We start from the raw sequence: 16389 nt of genomic DNA on the forward strand, positions 1-16389 counted from the left end.
TTTGTTGGTACTGTTCCTTATTTCTATGCAGTAGTGGATCTGGTCTGTATGGGATTGACAGCATGCCTGACCTCCGTAAGAAGAAGCCCATCCCGTTGGTCAGCGATGTGGTCAGTACCAACCTTTCCTTCATCCACTGTGTGAACAACATATCTGATAGCACCAGTTTTTGTGTCTTTTCTTGTGTGTGTTTGTACTGTTTATATTTTCTACCTGTGAGACTATCACAAACGTCAGAGTCATTTTTTGCCCGTTGAGCTGCAGTTGGGATGAGATTGTTATCAACAAATGAAGACAAATCCTGAGATCAGACTGCTAATATTTCTCTCCCTCCTCTCTTAAACCCAAAACTATTTCCCACAACTCTCTTGAATGCATTCACACTCCTTGGTCAGGCTATGGTAAGTTTGTAGAAACCAGTTGCTGCTCCCTTTCCTACTGAAGTTGAAAATATCAAGTAGGACGGATGTCTAAAGCATGCAGATCCGATTGATAACCAACCTTTTAGCACAGCCCTGAATAATTGCATGCATCGTCTTGAGCTTGGGTAGCTTTTCTTCCTACTTGATATTACACTCAGATACATTGTTACTGAACCACTCCCACACCCTGTGGTTTATATTTTAATTTACTGTTCTACACTATACGAATAATAATATCACAGCCATGGGACACCGTACTAACACTCCCTCAACTCCTCCAACTCACCTTTTAGTTTTATCTGTTCCACAAATCTCTTTAAACTCACATTACTCACAGACTTTACCAACCACCTGTTCATAATTCAACAAATAACACTGCAATAACTCTATCCCCCACCTTGGTAGCCCTTAAAGCATTCTGACCGTGCTTGGTTGTGGGTTGTGTTTCTGTTTATGTGAACTCTGACTTTCTCCTTTCTCACCTGTTGCTCAGTCTCTTGTCCAAGCCAGGAAGGCAGGGATTGCATCTGCCATGGCTGCTCGGTCCTCCATCAAAGATGAGGAGCTGGTGAGTGAAAAATATGTTGAGTTAAAAAAAAAACACTTTAATCTTGGTATTAGGTGATCTGATGTTCAGATCAGGTTTTTTTTGTCTTTCGAGTCATTTGATTTTTCCCCGCATTATAGAGTTGAGACGGTCTGACTCTGTACCACCACATAACGGTAGTAATTACTGAGCTGTTATTTTCTCCATTTGTTTGGAAATATAATAGATTGTGAGAATATAATTTTATTTATTTGTTTATTTTTATCTCGCCTGGATAGCTCAGCGGATAGCAATAAACACGTGGAGTTATGTACTTAACAAAAAAAGCTGAAATAACTGAAAACGTGTTTTATATTCTAGTTTCTTTAAAATAGCCACCCTTTGCTCTGATTACTGCTTTGCACACTCTTCGCAGTCTCTCAATTGGCTTCAAGAGGTAGTCACCTGAAATGGTTTTCCAACAGTTTTGAAGGAGTTCCCAGAGGTGTTAAGCACTTCTTGGCCCCTTTGCCTTCACCCTGCAGTCCAGCTCACCCTAAACCGTCTCGATTGGGTTCAGGTCTGGTGACTGTGGAGGCCAGGTCTTCTGCCGCAGCACTCCTTCACTCCCCTTCTTGGTCAAATAGCCCTTGCACAGTCTGGAAGTAGTTTGCAGTACAGTTTGGAGTTTGCCCAACCTGTCCACATGTGTTTTGTGGACTTGGAGAAGGCATTCGACCGTGTCCCTCGGGGAGTCCTGTGGGGGGTTCTCCGGGAGTATGGGGTGTCGGGCTGCTTGTTACGAGCTGTCCGTTCCCTGTACGACCGGTGCCAGAGCTTGGTCCGCATTGCTGGCAGTAAGTCGGACTCGTTTCCAGTGAGGGTTGGACTCCGCCAGGGCTGCCCTTTGTCACCGATTCTGTTCATAACTTTTATGGACTGAATTTCTAGGCGCAGCCAGGGTGTTGAGGGGGTCCGGTTTGGTGACCTCAGGATTGGATCACTGCTTTTTGCAGATGATGTGGTCCTGTTGGCTCCATCAAGCCATGACCTCAACTCTCTCTGGAGCGGTTCGCAGCCCAGTGTGAAGCGGCTGGGATGAGAATCAGCACCTCCAAATCCGAGTCCATGGTCCTCAGCCGGAAAAGGGTGGAGTGCCCTCTTCAGGTCGGGGACGAGATCCTGCCCCAAGTGGAGGAGTTTAAGTATCTCGGGGTCTTGTTCGCGAGTGAGGGAAGGATGGAGCGAGAGATCGACAGGCGGATTAGTGCAGCGTCTGCAGTAATGCGGGCTCTGCACAGGTCTGTCGTGGTGAAGAGGGAGCTGAGCCAAAAGGCGAAGCTCTCTGTTTACCGGTCGATCTTCGTTCCCACCCTCACCTATGGTCATGAGCTTTGGGTAGTGACCGAAAGAACAAGATCGCGGGTACAAGCGGCCGAAATGAGCTTCCTTCGTAGGGTGGCCGGGCTCTCCCTTAGAGATAGGGTGAGAAGCTCGGCTATTCGGGAGGAGCTCGGAGTAGAGCCGCTGCTCCTCCACGTTGAGAGGAGCCAGATGAGGTGGCTCGGGCATCTGGTACGGATGCCTCCCGGACGCCTCCCTGTTGAGGTGTTCAGGGCACGTCCCACCGGGAGGAGACCCCGGGGCAGACCCAGGACACGCTGGGGAGACTACGTCTCTCGGCTGGCCTGGGAACGCCTCGGGATCCCCCGGGAAGAGCTGGCTGAAGTGGCTAGGGAGAGGGAAGTCTGGGCTTCTCTGCTTAGGCTGCTGCCCCCGCGACCCGACCTCGGGTAAGCGGAAGAAGATGGATGGATGGATGGACAGTCTGGAAGTGTGTTTGGGGTCATTGTCCTGTTGAAAAATAAATGATCGTCCAACTAAATGCCAACCGGATGGGATGGCATGTCGCTCCAGGCATGTGGGATCCATCTGTTCACCTTTGGAACAGTGGTTGGAACCAAAGATCTCAAATTTGGACTCATCAGACCAAAGCACAGATTTCCACTGGTCTAGTATCCAGTCCTTGTGTTTCTTGGCCCAAACCAACCTCTCCTGCTTGTTGCCTCTCCTTAGCAGTGGTGTCCTAGCAGCTATTTGACCATGAAGGCCTGATACACGCAGAGAAATGGGTCTGCTGCTAGATCTGGTCTCTGGTCTGAGCTGCTGTTAACTTGTGAAATCTGAGGCTGGAGACTTGGATGAACTCGTCTTGGTCTGCCTTTCCTGGGTCGGTCTTCATGTGTGCCATTTTCCTTGTAGCGCTTGATGGTTTTTGTGACCCCACTTGGGGACACATTCAAGGTTTTTGCAATTTTACGGACTGACTGACCTTCATTTCTTAAAGTAAAGTCATTTTTCTTAAGTTAGCTGATCAGTTTTTGCCATAATTTGAATTTTAACAGTTGTCCAATAGATCTGTCGGCTGTGTTTTAACCTGACTTCTGCACAACACAACTAGTGGTCTCAAAGCAAGAAATTCCTCTAATTCACCCTGATAAGGCACACCTGTGAAGTGAAAACTATTTCAGGCAACTACCTCTTGAAGCCAATTGAGAGAATACCAAGAGTGTGCAAAGCAGTAAACCCCGGTTTCCGATCACCCGATCAGATCAGGACATCCCAATTTGGTATCTTGTGTGTGGTGTTCTCTTTAATCCAATCAAGGGCTGTAAACAACTAAAAATTTTCTTCATTTAGAAAACCCATGTGTATAAGAAGACCCTTCAAGCTCTCATCTACCCCATATCCTGCACAACACCCCATAACTTTGAGGTTTGGACCGCCACCACCCCTACGTACTGCTACGAGTGTGAGGGGCTGCTGTGGGGGATCGCTCGCCAAGGCATGCGCTGCTCTGAGTGTGGAGTGAAATGCCATGAAAAGTGCCAAGAGCTGCTGAATGCAGACTGCCTGCAGCGTAAGTTCATGAACTGAACATGAATAACTTCATCTCATCTCATGTTAAAGGAGACGTTTTATTATTTTATCATTAATCTGACACTGCTTCGTTAAATGTGAAGGTGCTGCTGAGAAAAGTTCAAAACATGGAGCTGAAGACCGGACTCAGAACATCATCATGGCGATGAAAGACAGGATGAAGATCAGAGAGAGAAACAAACCAGAAATCTTCGAGCTCATCAGGGAAGTGTTCATCATTAGCAAAGCCATTCACGCGCAGCAGATGAAGACCATCAAGCAGAGCGTGCTGGACGGCACCTCCAAATGGTCGGCCAAGATCACCATCACAGGTTTCCCCCTGACACACACCTGATGACGTCTGTCGATTCCAGCACAGCTTTTTATTGTTGTCTCATCAGGTGTGATTGTTTCTCTTTGACAGTGGTTTGTGCACAAGGACTTCAGGCTAAGGACAAGACCGGATCCAGTGACCCCTATGTGACCGTACAAGTGGGAAAAACCAAGAAGAGAACTAAAACCATTTACGGCAACCTCAACCCGGTCTGGGAGGAGAAGTATCATTTGTAAGTTGCACAGTTTCTCATCGTAATGGGCACTGTCCATGTACCAGCCTGGTTGGTAGTTGTTTTAATACTCAGCTTTTAAGTTTTTCCATCTGTTTTCCTGTTTCCTGACAGCGAGTGCCACAATTCCTCGGACAGAATCAAGGTGCGCGTGTGGGACGAGGACGACGACATCAAGTCGAGGGTGAAGCAGCGTCTGAAGAGGGAGTCGGATGATTTCCTGGGCCAAAGCATAATCGAAGTCAGGACGCTGAGCGGAGAGATGGATGTCTGGTACAACCTGGGTCAGTATGTTTCGTCTGTCTTTCTGATGACGACTAACTTTGGCTATTTCCTGTTGGATCAGTAATATAATCTCTTATATTTGATTGCCTGTTGCTACATTGGTATGGGCACTCAACAGTACCGATTTTTTGGTACTTTGTTGTGTTTCTGTGGTTAAAAATAAATGTTTTTTTTAAAATAATGAAATATGTATTTTTTTCAATTTAACACATTTATTTCTCAATATAAAACCTTGCAATGCTGTGGCATGGAAAATCTCCTACTCTTCCCTCACAGTCACAAAGATGCATTTATGTACCTAAACTTGGTACCTATTGATTTTTACATGAATCGGTACCCGGTACTTTTGACAGAATTCGGTCGGTACCTTTAAAAGTACCTAATTCAGTGCCCATCCCTAGTTGACATTAACGTAGGTCCACTTGCTTAGTATGTGGCAAAACATTAGCAAACAAAAATTGATGAGTTAAGTGATATTATCAATATATTATTTATATTATATATTATTATATTATAATATATTATTTTTATAAGTTTTTGCAAATTTTTGAAGTTTCTTTTTTTTTTACTTTTTCATTTTTTGCATTTTATTTATTTATTTTTTTTGCATTTTTTTTAACATTTTTTTATTTTTGCAATTTTTTTACATTTAATTTTTTTTAAATATTTTTGCAAATTTTTTTTTATTTCAATTTTATTTTTTAATTTTTAGTTTAGTTTATTAGTTTATTTCGATTATATTTAAAAGTAAACCAACCAAAAACGACACCACTGAAAACCATGTTGATCGAAAAGTTTTAGGCTGAAGCTACTTAGCTTATATGTGCCAAACCTTCTTACTGTACAACATTTATACCAGAGCCAAACAAAAAGTCAAACAACACAAGCTCAACAACCAGTGAATAATTATTAATCCAAAAAAGAACAGCAGCAAATACAAAATTTGAATTTTTTGCAAATTTATTGAAGATAAAAAAATGATGACATCGCATGTAATATTTTATAAATCCAAAAATACTATGTGATTAAATGATTATTAATAGATTTTAATCTTGTGTAGAAATGTTAACACTTAATCGTCTTTATTGTGAAGATAAAGTAGATTTTGTGGCTCCTGACTGACTTTAATCCAGGTGAGCTGAGGAAAAATCCCCCTATGAAAGTAAAGGTTGTAGACTTCTAACCTACCCCAACGACCCCTTGGTTTGAATCTGAAGCAGAGTCAGTCGTGTAATGTGCCTCTTTCATTTTGAAACGGTCTTTTTCTCTGTCTTGTCGAGCTTTGGCGTGCCCCTCCTCTCCTCCTCGTCCCCTTTGTCTTCCTGATGTGTGATTATCAAACAGCAGCGCTCCAGTCGGAAATCCACTGTTCCTGCCCCATGTACAAATGACTCCTAATGATCAGTCTGTCAGCACAAATAACAGGAAGTGTTGTCAGGAGCTCCACCCTCCAGAAGCTTCCTCAGTCCCCTCTGTGATCAAACGCAGAGCCGTACAGCCCTCTGCCATTGTCTTCCTCCCCATCAGCTCCTGATGCTTCACAGCGTTCACGCAGCACCTCCTGTGGTCGACGTGCTTGGTGATAGCCTGTGGTTAGCGTTGTGTATAATTCAGGGTGCCTTCATGTCGCTGAGCTGAATATGAGTTATGAATGAAGAGTGTTTGTTTCTGATCACAGAAAAGAGGACGGACAAGTCGGCCGTGTCGGGCGCCATTCGTCTCCAGATCAACGTGGAGATCAAAGGAGAGGAGAAGGTGGCTGCGTATCATGTGCAGTACACCTGTCTGCACGAGGTATGAGATACCGTCAGTGCAGTAACACTCAATAGACCTGTTTCCACCAAGCGCTCCAGTTTGGTTCATCTCGGTACGGTACACAATTTAGTGTTTCCTCTGACTAGTCCAGGAACAGATCCCCGAATAAAAGAGACGAGCCGTCTGTTGATTGGTGGAAAGAATCATCACTTCCTGTGTGACAGCAGTACACTTTGTCGGCTGCTTTGGTGTCACACTTTTAGGTTGTAAAAATTCAAGTTAACAAAGACATAACTGAAACGCCACTTCACCTGGTAAGGCAACAAGTTCTTGGTGTCAGCAATTAGACGTAGCTGACTGTCTAACAGAGGTAAACATCGACTTCTGGGACCCAATAATCTACCTTTGGAGTGGTTGGCTAACAGGAAATGATTTTTAGGAAACTAAAAAGAGTCCCTTCAGCTCAGGAGTTAATGAAGATTTATTTTAAAAACACAAAAACAAAAATCCCAACCCAACCCGTATGACAATACCACTCCTGCTGCGACATAATGAATAAAGAGAAAACTCTCAGGTCACAAACCTGAAAGAAAGAGTCTGATAGTCCCAGAAACCAACGCAAAAGTTGATCCACTAAATGAAATGAGTCCTTTTTAGTTCCTTGTTAGTTAAATCTGAAAGAAAGAAAAAAATGGAGCAACAAAGGAGGCCACGGCCGACACAGCCACGACGACCAGAGGTAGATAGATAGATAGATAGATAGATGGATAGATAGATAGATAGATAGATAGATAGATAGATAGATAGATAGATAGATAGATAGATAGATAGATCGATAGATACATAGATAGATAGATAGATAGATAGATAGACAGATAGATAGATAGATAGATAGATAGATAGATAGATAGATAGATAGATAGATAGATAGACAGATAGATAGATAGATAGAAAGATAGATAGATAGATAGATAGATAGATAGATAGATAGATAGATAGATAGATAGATAGATAGATAGATAGATAGATAGATAGATAGATGGATAGATCTTTATTAATCTCTTTGGAAGGTGTCCTAAGAAAATTTAGATTCCAGCAGCAGGTAACACCAAGGGATTGAACAGCACACAGGTACAAGAATAAGATCGATTTAAAAGAAAAACAAAGGTAATAAACAAAACAGTAGATCCACTTGTCTGGCAAAAGCCTCCTCAGGTCTCTCCAACACTGGCTGAACCTTCCTGAAACCCTCCTGTACAGATCCTCTGGGATAAATCCACTAATAGGGGTATACTCTGTTCCTGGACGGATGAAGACGAGGACCCAAGCCTCCGCCATTCACGTGGAAGGGTTGCTTACCGTAACCAAAAACCATAAACAGTCAAAAGCAGGAAAATTTGACATAAATGAAAACCAATACATACAAAAAAGAAAAAAACGTTAAATAATATCCCTTACATCCGGTTTAATACGCTGCAGTGAGCCACTGTTTAGAACCGGCTCTGAAGCAGAACCAGAAACCCTCTGATCAGGGTCTACACAACTTTTCCTGCAGTGGACCTTAAAACACAGCTGAAGCGGCTGTTGGCATCCAGCTTGGTGGAAACAGGGTTAATGTTTACAGGACTCTGTCAAATTAGACCTAACCCTGACAGTTGAACTCCACAGCGCCACTTACAGTCTCTTCTCTTCTTTGTCTGCTGAAGAACCTTTTCCATCACTCCACTGACATGCTTGGCCAAGGCGTGGTCAAAATCCCTGAAGCTCGTGGAGACGACGCGTGGAAGGTTTACTACGAGGATGTAGCTCAGGAAATTGTGGACGAGTTCGCCATGCGCTACGGGATTGAGTCCATCTACCAAGCCATGACGTACGTATTACCTGCAGCTGTAGCCGGCTGATTGGTGGATGAAAAGTTGTCCTTGTTTGTTCAAAGTCAGAAAAAGGGAAAGTTGAGGTCTTCCTTCAGCTTTTTGCGCTTTACTTTCCTTTCCAGGCACTTCGCCTGTCTGTCGTCCAAGTACATGTGTCCTGGGGTTCCCGCAGTGATGAGCACCCTGCTGGCCAACATCAATGCCTACTACGCCCACACCACCGCCTCCACCAACGTGTCCGCCTCCGACCGCTTCGCTGCCTCTAATTTTGGGGTTTGTATTTTTCTTCTTGGTATAAAATCAAAAACTGACGGACAGACTGATTGAGTTTCTTTTTGTTTCCTGATCCGTCTGCAGAAAGAACGCTTCGTCAAGCTCTTAGATCAGCTTCACAACTCTCTGCGCATCGACCTCTCCACGTACAGGGTGAGACTTTTAACAGGAGATGATGTGAGTGTCATCATCCCTCCATGCTGCTGTTACTGACTGATCACCTTTTTCACCTGCAGAACCATTTTCCCGCCAGCAGCAAGGAGCGTCTGCAGGATTTAAAATCCACGGTGGATCTTCTGACGAGCATCACCTTCTTCAGGATGAAGGTAGCTGACTCTGCGTTTCGTCGTGTTTCTTTGTGTTTAATTATTTTATCAACAGTCGAAGAGCTGGGATAGTTTGAGTTTAAACATCGACTTGTTTCCATCTGGTGTTCAGGTTCAGGAGTTGCAGTCCCCTCCCAGAGCCAGCCAGGTGGTGAGGGACTGTGTGAAAGCCTGCCTCAACTCGACGTACGACTACATTTTCAACAACTGCCAGGAGCTCTACAGCCGGCAGTACCAGCCCGTCGACACGGTGAGTGACAACAAGTTGAAATGTAACAAATATGCAGTTTAAAACAATTTTGATATAAATAAAATTTGTAAAATCTTCAGAAACAAAATGAAATTTAAAAAAAGAAAAAATTGTAAAAATCAACAAAAAATGTGCAAAATTTTGTTAAAATAAACAAAAAAATTAAATGTTGAAATTATGCAGTTTAAACAATTTAGAAATTTAAAAAAATTAGCAAAATTTTCAGAAAAACTGAAATTTAACAAAACGCAAAAATGTGTAAAAATCAACAAAAAATTCGCAAAATTTTATATAAATAAAAAAAAATGAAATGTTGAAAATATGCAGTTTTTAATCATTTTGAAATTCAAAAAACTTGCAAAATTTAAAATAATTTAAATGTGCAAAAATTTGTAAAAATTAAAAAAATTGAAATGTTAAAAATATGCAAAAGTTTTAAATAATTTTGAAATTTAAAAAATATGTAAAATTAAAAAAATTTAAAAAAAAGTTATCCAAAAAACATGTGCGAAAAAAAAAAAATTATGAAAGATAAAAAATTTAAAAAAAGAAAATGAAATGTTAAAAATATGCAGAAATTTTCAAAAATTTTAAAATTTTAGAAATTTGCAACAACTTTAAATGAAGAGCTGCATGAGTAACCAGAGCCTCAGGCCTGTTGCCAAAGTGTGCGCACATTTAATGACATCAACTGTAAATTGAGTGTTAACTTCTGGACGGTCAGTTGTAGAAACTGTGCTTTGTTCTGATCCAGAACAAGGAGGAGCTGTCACTGGAGGAACAGGGTCCGAGCATCAAGAACTTGGACTTCTGGCCCAAACTTATCATGCTGATCGTCTCCATCATTGAAGAGGACAGAAACTCTTATACGCCTGTGCTCAACCAGTAAGTAAACAACGTACTACTCCTTTATCTGTTCCTCTTTTTCTCAGCTCCATCTATAATCTATAAAGCTTGATATGGATGGTTGTTTATGCTACGTAACAGGAAAATTATTTTTGTTGTCATTTTTTTAAATCGTTTGCTTTCTTTCAGATTTCCTCAGGAGCTGAATGTGGGAAAGGTGTCTGCAGAGGTGATGTGGACTCTGTTTGCTCAAGACATGAAGTATGCTATGGAAGGTAAGTCACTTCATATAACCACTGCAGTGTTAGCTGGAAATCTGAAACAGTACGAGCAGAAATTAAATTACAGGGTAGGAACTGTTCATTGGCATGGAAGTGTGAAAGAGAGGAATAATAACTGTGCCGAGTGTGGAAGCTGCTTAAGTTTCCCATGAGCCTCTCTGTGAATCTTCACTGGAGGAGTGGGCTTTACAGTAGACCCCCCCCCCGCCCCAGAGGCAGCTGGTCTTTATCCAAACCCCTCTCCTCGAGATGAGTCCCCATCAGTGACTTCTGCAGTTTCAGACCCTCCAGCACAGAAACCCTGATCCTTCACTCTCAGTCTGCGCTTGTTTGAAAAGATGAGTCGTGAGCAGAGACGGAGTCAGTCCACAGGGATGTAACTCAGCACAATGACGAGTGTTTTTTACTGATTAAATTTCAGAATAGGACGTTTTAGTGGGTCACTTTAAAGCTCTGCTGTGGTTAGATCTGAGCTTTTAATGACAACCCCAGAACCAAAGAGGGTTTGGACTCTGATGATAAAACCAAATCATATGAGACTCATCAAATATGACTGTATGAGTTTGTTTTTCTGGAACCTACTTTTTCCAGCGCTCACAGTTTGTTGTTCGTTGTCTTTGTGTTTGCAGAGCACGAGAAGCATAGACTGTGTAAGAGCACAGACTACATGAACATGCACTTCAAGATAAAGTGGCTCTACAACGAGTACGTCAAGGAGCTGCCCAACTTTGAGGGAGTTGTTCCAGATTACCCATCGTAAGTGGTTTGATTCACTCACTGACAAGTACGGAAGCCCAATTCTGCCAGTTAAAAAAATAAGCTTGATGAAGGAATTAAAAAAATATCAGATATAAAGTCAGAACTATGAGATAATAAAAAGGAAAACAAAGCAGTAACTCAACTTCGAAGTTTCCTCTAGCTGCTGTTTAATATGATTGTGATTATATATAATTTTGACTTTTTAAATTATAATTTTGACTTTTGATATTATAATGTTGACCTTTAATATTGTAATTTTGACTTTATATCTCAAAATTATGGCCTTTTAATTTGAAATTCTGGCATTTTTTCTCATAATTGACTTTGTACCTCATATAATGACTCTATTTTATAATTCTGACTTTTTAGTCTGATAACAATGATTTTTAATCTTAAAATCATGACCTTTTCATTTTAAAATTTCAACATTTTTTCTCATAATTGACTTTTTGTAATATGATTGTGACTTTTTGATTTTATAATTAAAACTTTTTTATTAAAACTATTTCTTTTTAATCTTATACTTTTGACTTTTTATATTTTAATATTGACTTTTGATACAATTTTGACTTCATATCTCAAAATTATACATTTTTAATCTTATGATTTTGACTTTTTATCTCATAATTACCTTTTTACCTTTTAATCCTGACTTTTACATTTTAGAATTATTACTTTTTATTGTAATTTTGACTTAATATCTCAAAATAATGGATTTTTAATGTCATAACTATGACTTTTACTACTAAAATAATGACGTTTTTATTTTTTTATTTTTTTAATTGCATTATTTTATCACATAATTGACTTTTATCTCATATTTATGGCTTTTAGATTTTATAATTTTGACTTTTTTATCTTATAACATTGACTTTTAATTTCCTAAAAATATATATATTTTTTTTCATTATTATTTTTTTTTTTACTGGTGGAAAAGGGCTTTCATAGGCAAAGGCAAAAAAAAAAAAAAAGAGACTTTTCTTTTTATTTTATTTTCCGGTCAGCTGATTGAACTGACTGGAAATTTTTACGACAGTGAAACTTTTCTGAATTGTCTTTTGTTTGACTTCATTTTCCCTTGTAGGTGGTTCCTACAGTTTGTGCTGCAGTGGTTGGAGGAAAACGAAGACGTATCGATGGAGTTTATGCACGGAGCCCTGGAGAGAGACAAAAAAGACGGAGTAAGAAAATGACACTTTACTTTGAGCATGATATTAAATCTGCCATGAAGGATGTTTGGACCAAAGAGATAAATCATGTTACTCTCTGCATATTCAGACTTTTTGACCCGTGTAAAGCATGAAAATGAAACGTATCATAAATAAAAGCGTCTTTTTTTTCCACCACCTCAGTTCCAGCAGACGTCTGAGCACGCTCTGTTCTCCTGCTCTGTGGTGGACATCTTCACGCAGCTCAACCAGAGCTTTGAGATCATCAGGAAACTGGAATGTCCTGATCCCAATGTGTTGGCCCAGTACAGCCGCCGCTTCTCCAAGGTCAGACCACGGGATGACGCGCTAAAAGCCAGCCCTCGACTTTAAAACAAGCCCGAGAAACCCTGAAAAACAGACACTCAGAAATGTTCACATGTGGTCTGCTCTACAGACACATCAGTTTTTATAAAAATGATTATTTTAGTTTTATAAATCAAATCCAGACTTTGTTTATTTATTTCTATCTTCCCAGACGATTGCCAAAGTTCTTCTTGAGTACAGTGCCATTCTGACCAAAAGTTTCCCTTCCTACATCGACAAGGAGAAGATCGTAAGTTCAACATCTTGAGGATTTGTTGTTTCCTAACTGTGAAATGTATTAAGTGTTCATTTTACAGGATACAGATCCAGGCATATTTACAGTTGTGAATTCCTCTTTTCTTAATCTTCTGTTTTCCCGTTGCAGCCATGTGTCCTGCTGAATAACGTGCAGCAGTTGAGGATCCAGCTGGAGAAAATGTTTGAGTCAATGGGTGCTAAGCAGGTAAGTTTGATGATGGAGCATCTTTTTTTAAGACTTTATTAACTTTCAAGTCAGGATACTGCAGTTGAGTTTTTTTTGTTTGGGGAAAAAATAATAATAACACAGATATATCAACTCATTGTCTCTAAAAAAAAAAATTACAAAATAAAATAAAAATGGATTAAATTGAACGAAAAAAGTTAAATGAGAATTAATTAGTTGATTAATTTAATACTTAAAAAATAATAATAATTGTTATTTTTTGTATTATTATTATTATCATTATTATTATTATTATTATTAATAATAATAATAATAATAATAATAGTGTATGAGGAAGAAATAAATAATGAAAGAAATAATAACAGATTTATCAACTCATTGTCTCTAAAAACTTTAAAAAATAAAACAAAAATGGATTAAATGAAACAAAAATAAAACAATAATTAATTAACTAATAAATTAAATAAATAATTGGAAAAATAAATAAATATTATTATGAATAATATAAATAATTATAATAATAATAATAATGATATAATGTTTGAGGAAGAAATAATAAAAAAACAGATTTACCAACTCAGTCTCTTCGAAAGATAAATAGAAAATTGAATAAATTAAAATTAAAAAATTAAAATAAAAAATAATTAATTGATTAGTTAAATAATCAAACTAATATTATAATAAGTATTATTAATAATTGTATAATATGTAATAATATAATGATTATAATCCTATTTTTCCCTTCTGTCTAATTTTCTGGGGCCCCTTTTGGCCCCCACTTTGAAAACCACTGCTTTTTACAGCAGTCATATTGTCTCTCTTCTGTATCAGGTTGCGATACAGGAAGCGTTGGTACGTACCCCTGTGGTTGGTCCTGAAGTAGATGGGAAATCATAGATCTAGATTCAGCAGAACTATAGGACAAGTCTTTAAAGCCTTTGATGTTATTGGTTGTTCCCGTTAGGTTCTTTAAGAGTCTCCAGTTTAGACTCCCTGCTTCCTGAGAGGCTTAAACCTGTTGAGACTCAGACCTGGTTGAGTAGTGTTAGGACCTGCTCAGCTGTGTCCCCCCTTAACTCCAAGTAGAGCTCAGTTGATGGATGAATAGCAGCAGTTTGACTCTGGAGCTGAAATCTCAATCAGTGTGTTTATTTGTAACTGAAGCAATATGAACGAGACGAGGAGGTGGAGGAGGAAGTGGAGGAGGAGGAGGAGGAGGCAGGAGAGGAAGAGGTAGGTTTCCATAGCGTGGTTGTTCCTGAAGATAAAGGAGCATGAGCTCTGTTTGGTAGATGGTAGATGATCCTGTTCTTAGCTGTAGTTTTCATTGTGTTCAGTATGTCTTCAAAAATTTGACTGAAAATTTTTATGGCCTGAGCCCGCCAACCAACGGTTTGGCAAGATCCCTATTTAAACCATTGTGATAATTGTGTGCCTTTAGCTCCAAAGTGCGTGCCTTTTGCTTGGAAAAAAACGCAAACGCACCTAGCCCCAAAATTCAATCCTGATAGAAAATGAATGATTCCACTGCTGGCCCAAAAATGAATGCTACATAGCGCCCCCTAGGGGCTAAAAACTGCAGCCCCTGGGGCTACTTTGAGCTACAGCCCTGAAATTTGGTGCGTATAACCAACACGCCTAGCCCTACAAAAAAGCCTCTTACAGCCATCATGATTTCCAAACACGAACTTCGCTATTTGGACCTAAACGTTGGATTTTGACGATTTCTGGGCTACATTTTTGAATAAACTCATCCTAGGTTTTTTCTCAGATTAACTCCAAACATTGCGTGTGTAAACTATACATGTTGAAGATGAAAATTTATTAAAGGATCTATAGAATATAAATGGGCGCGGCCAAAGCAAGGGCTCAAAGTTTGGCATTTTGTCAACTATGTCCAATCTGCACAAAAACAGACAAACATGTTCAGTGTTGCGCCCTGGATGCAGCCATGTCATTATTTTCCCCCTGAAAGTACAGCGCCCCCTAATGGCAATGACCCAAAATGGGCAAAACTTACGTCCATAGGTACATATTTAAAGAACTAGTCCAAGGTTTTTTCTCAGATTAACTCCAAACTCGGCTTGTGTAAACTAGACACATTAAAGAAGAAAAGTTTTCAAAGGATTTATAGAATACTAGTGGGCGTGGCCACAAATGACCACCAAAGTTGACCATTTTGCCTCTTCATGAAAATCTTAATAGCTCTTTTGTACAATGTTGGATCAGAACCAAAATGCACACACAAGTTCAGTGTTACAGCCTGAGTGCATTTCTGTCACTAGTTACGCTATCATTAATGCTCCATAGCGCCACCACGGGGCTCAAAATTTCAGATCCTCTGGCTACTTTGAGCTACATGCCTGAAATTTTGTGGGCATAACAATGACATCTAGACCTACAAAAAAGTCTATTATGACCATAGTCAATTCTGAACAGGAAGTTCACAATTTCAGTGTAAACATCTGATTTTGACGATTTCTAGCCTACGTATTACATTGAACAGTTGTCAGGTTTTTCATCTGATCAAGTTTAAACTTGGCTTGTGCATACTACACGCATTGACAATGAAAACTTACAAATGGATTTTTGGTACGTCAATGGGCGCAGCCACAAACAACCGCCAAAGTTGAACATTTTGGCTGTTTCATAAAAATCTGCCACTTGCAGCTATATTTCTTTATCCTTTTCTTTACGGAAAACTGAAATCTCATCAAGTGTCTTATTTCTTATATTAAGTTAGAATTGTCTCATTATACTCTATATGAGCCACATTCAAAACAGCCAAACACTTCAAAGGGTTTCAGTTTTTTGCAGTGCAGTCTCCTGCTTTGCTTAACCAAAAAAAGAAATAACAACCTTAAGGAAAAATTTTAATGACAGCTCTACTTCTTTCTGTCTACTTGAATCCAGAGCTAGCATGGCAGAAAACTTACTGAAATGCTAAAAGCTTATTTGTTGTTTGTCTGGCAAAACATCAAAAGTTCCTCAAGATGTTTTTTTTTCAGGGTAACCAGTGAGAAAAAAAAAATTAATGTTTTATCATAAGCTAGCACAAGAAACAGTTAGCACAGGCGTTAGCTGTCAGCGGTTCTGTTGTTATATTTGTTGATGGCGCTAACTAAAGTCATGGCTGCTTCTTTTTACATCCTAACATTTTACCAGTTATTTTTAAGTTTTTTTTATTTTATTTTATTTTATTTTTTTTATATTGATGATGTTTTAATCATCTTTCCCCTCTCTTTTCTAGCTCAACAATAGAATGCTAGCATGGCAGGCAAGTTCAGTGCATATGCAGCCATGTTCACTGATGACATGGGTGCATATTGTTTACTAATCACTCTTTTT

The 16389-nt window shown here is 39.5% G+C and overlaps 1 protein-coding gene across 3 annotated transcripts in view; it reads left to right on the forward strand.

Annotated features, from left to right (window-relative positions):
- The window catches only part of unc13bb (unc-13 homolog Bb (C. elegans)), a 79693-nt gene that overhangs the window by 54549 nt on the left and 8755 nt on the right, over positions 1–16389 (forward strand). For 2 of the 3 annotated variants that reach the window (XM_074689999.1, XM_074690001.1), the window contains exons 12-30: positions 32–110; positions 916–990; positions 3649–3868; positions 3972–4199; positions 4292–4433; positions 4548–4717; positions 6397–6512; positions 8180–8343; positions 8470–8620; positions 8705–8773; positions 8857–8946; positions 9059–9196; positions 9951–10081; positions 10232–10317; positions 10953–11079; positions 12167–12263; positions 12435–12578; positions 12769–12846; positions 12982–13059. In XM_074689999.1, the coding sequence (XP_074546100.1) occupies positions 32–110; positions 916–990; positions 3649–3868; positions 3972–4199; positions 4292–4433; positions 4548–4717; positions 6397–6512; positions 8180–8343; positions 8470–8620; positions 8705–8773; positions 8857–8946; positions 9059–9196; positions 9951–10081; positions 10232–10317; positions 10953–11079; positions 12167–12263; positions 12435–12578; positions 12769–12846; positions 12982–13059 (2383 nt within the window). The remainder of the gene's footprint in view (positions 1–31; positions 111–915; positions 991–3648; positions 3869–3971; positions 4200–4291; positions 4434–4547; positions 4718–6396; positions 6513–8179; positions 8344–8469; positions 8621–8704; positions 8774–8856; positions 8947–9058; positions 9197–9950; positions 10082–10231; positions 10318–10952; positions 11080–12166; positions 12264–12434; positions 12579–12768; positions 12847–12981; positions 13060–16389) is intronic. The other variant, XM_074690000.1, reaches the window with a different exon arrangement.

This window comes from Halichoeres trimaculatus, unplaced genomic scaffold (genome assembly GCF_033239565.1).
Source record: "Halichoeres trimaculatus isolate MK-OKI-2021-1 unplaced genomic scaffold, fHalTri1.1 fHalTri1_scaffold_16, whole genome shotgun sequence".
Classification (NCBI taxonomy): Eukaryota; Metazoa; Chordata; class Actinopteri; order Labriformes; family Labridae; genus Halichoeres; species Halichoeres trimaculatus.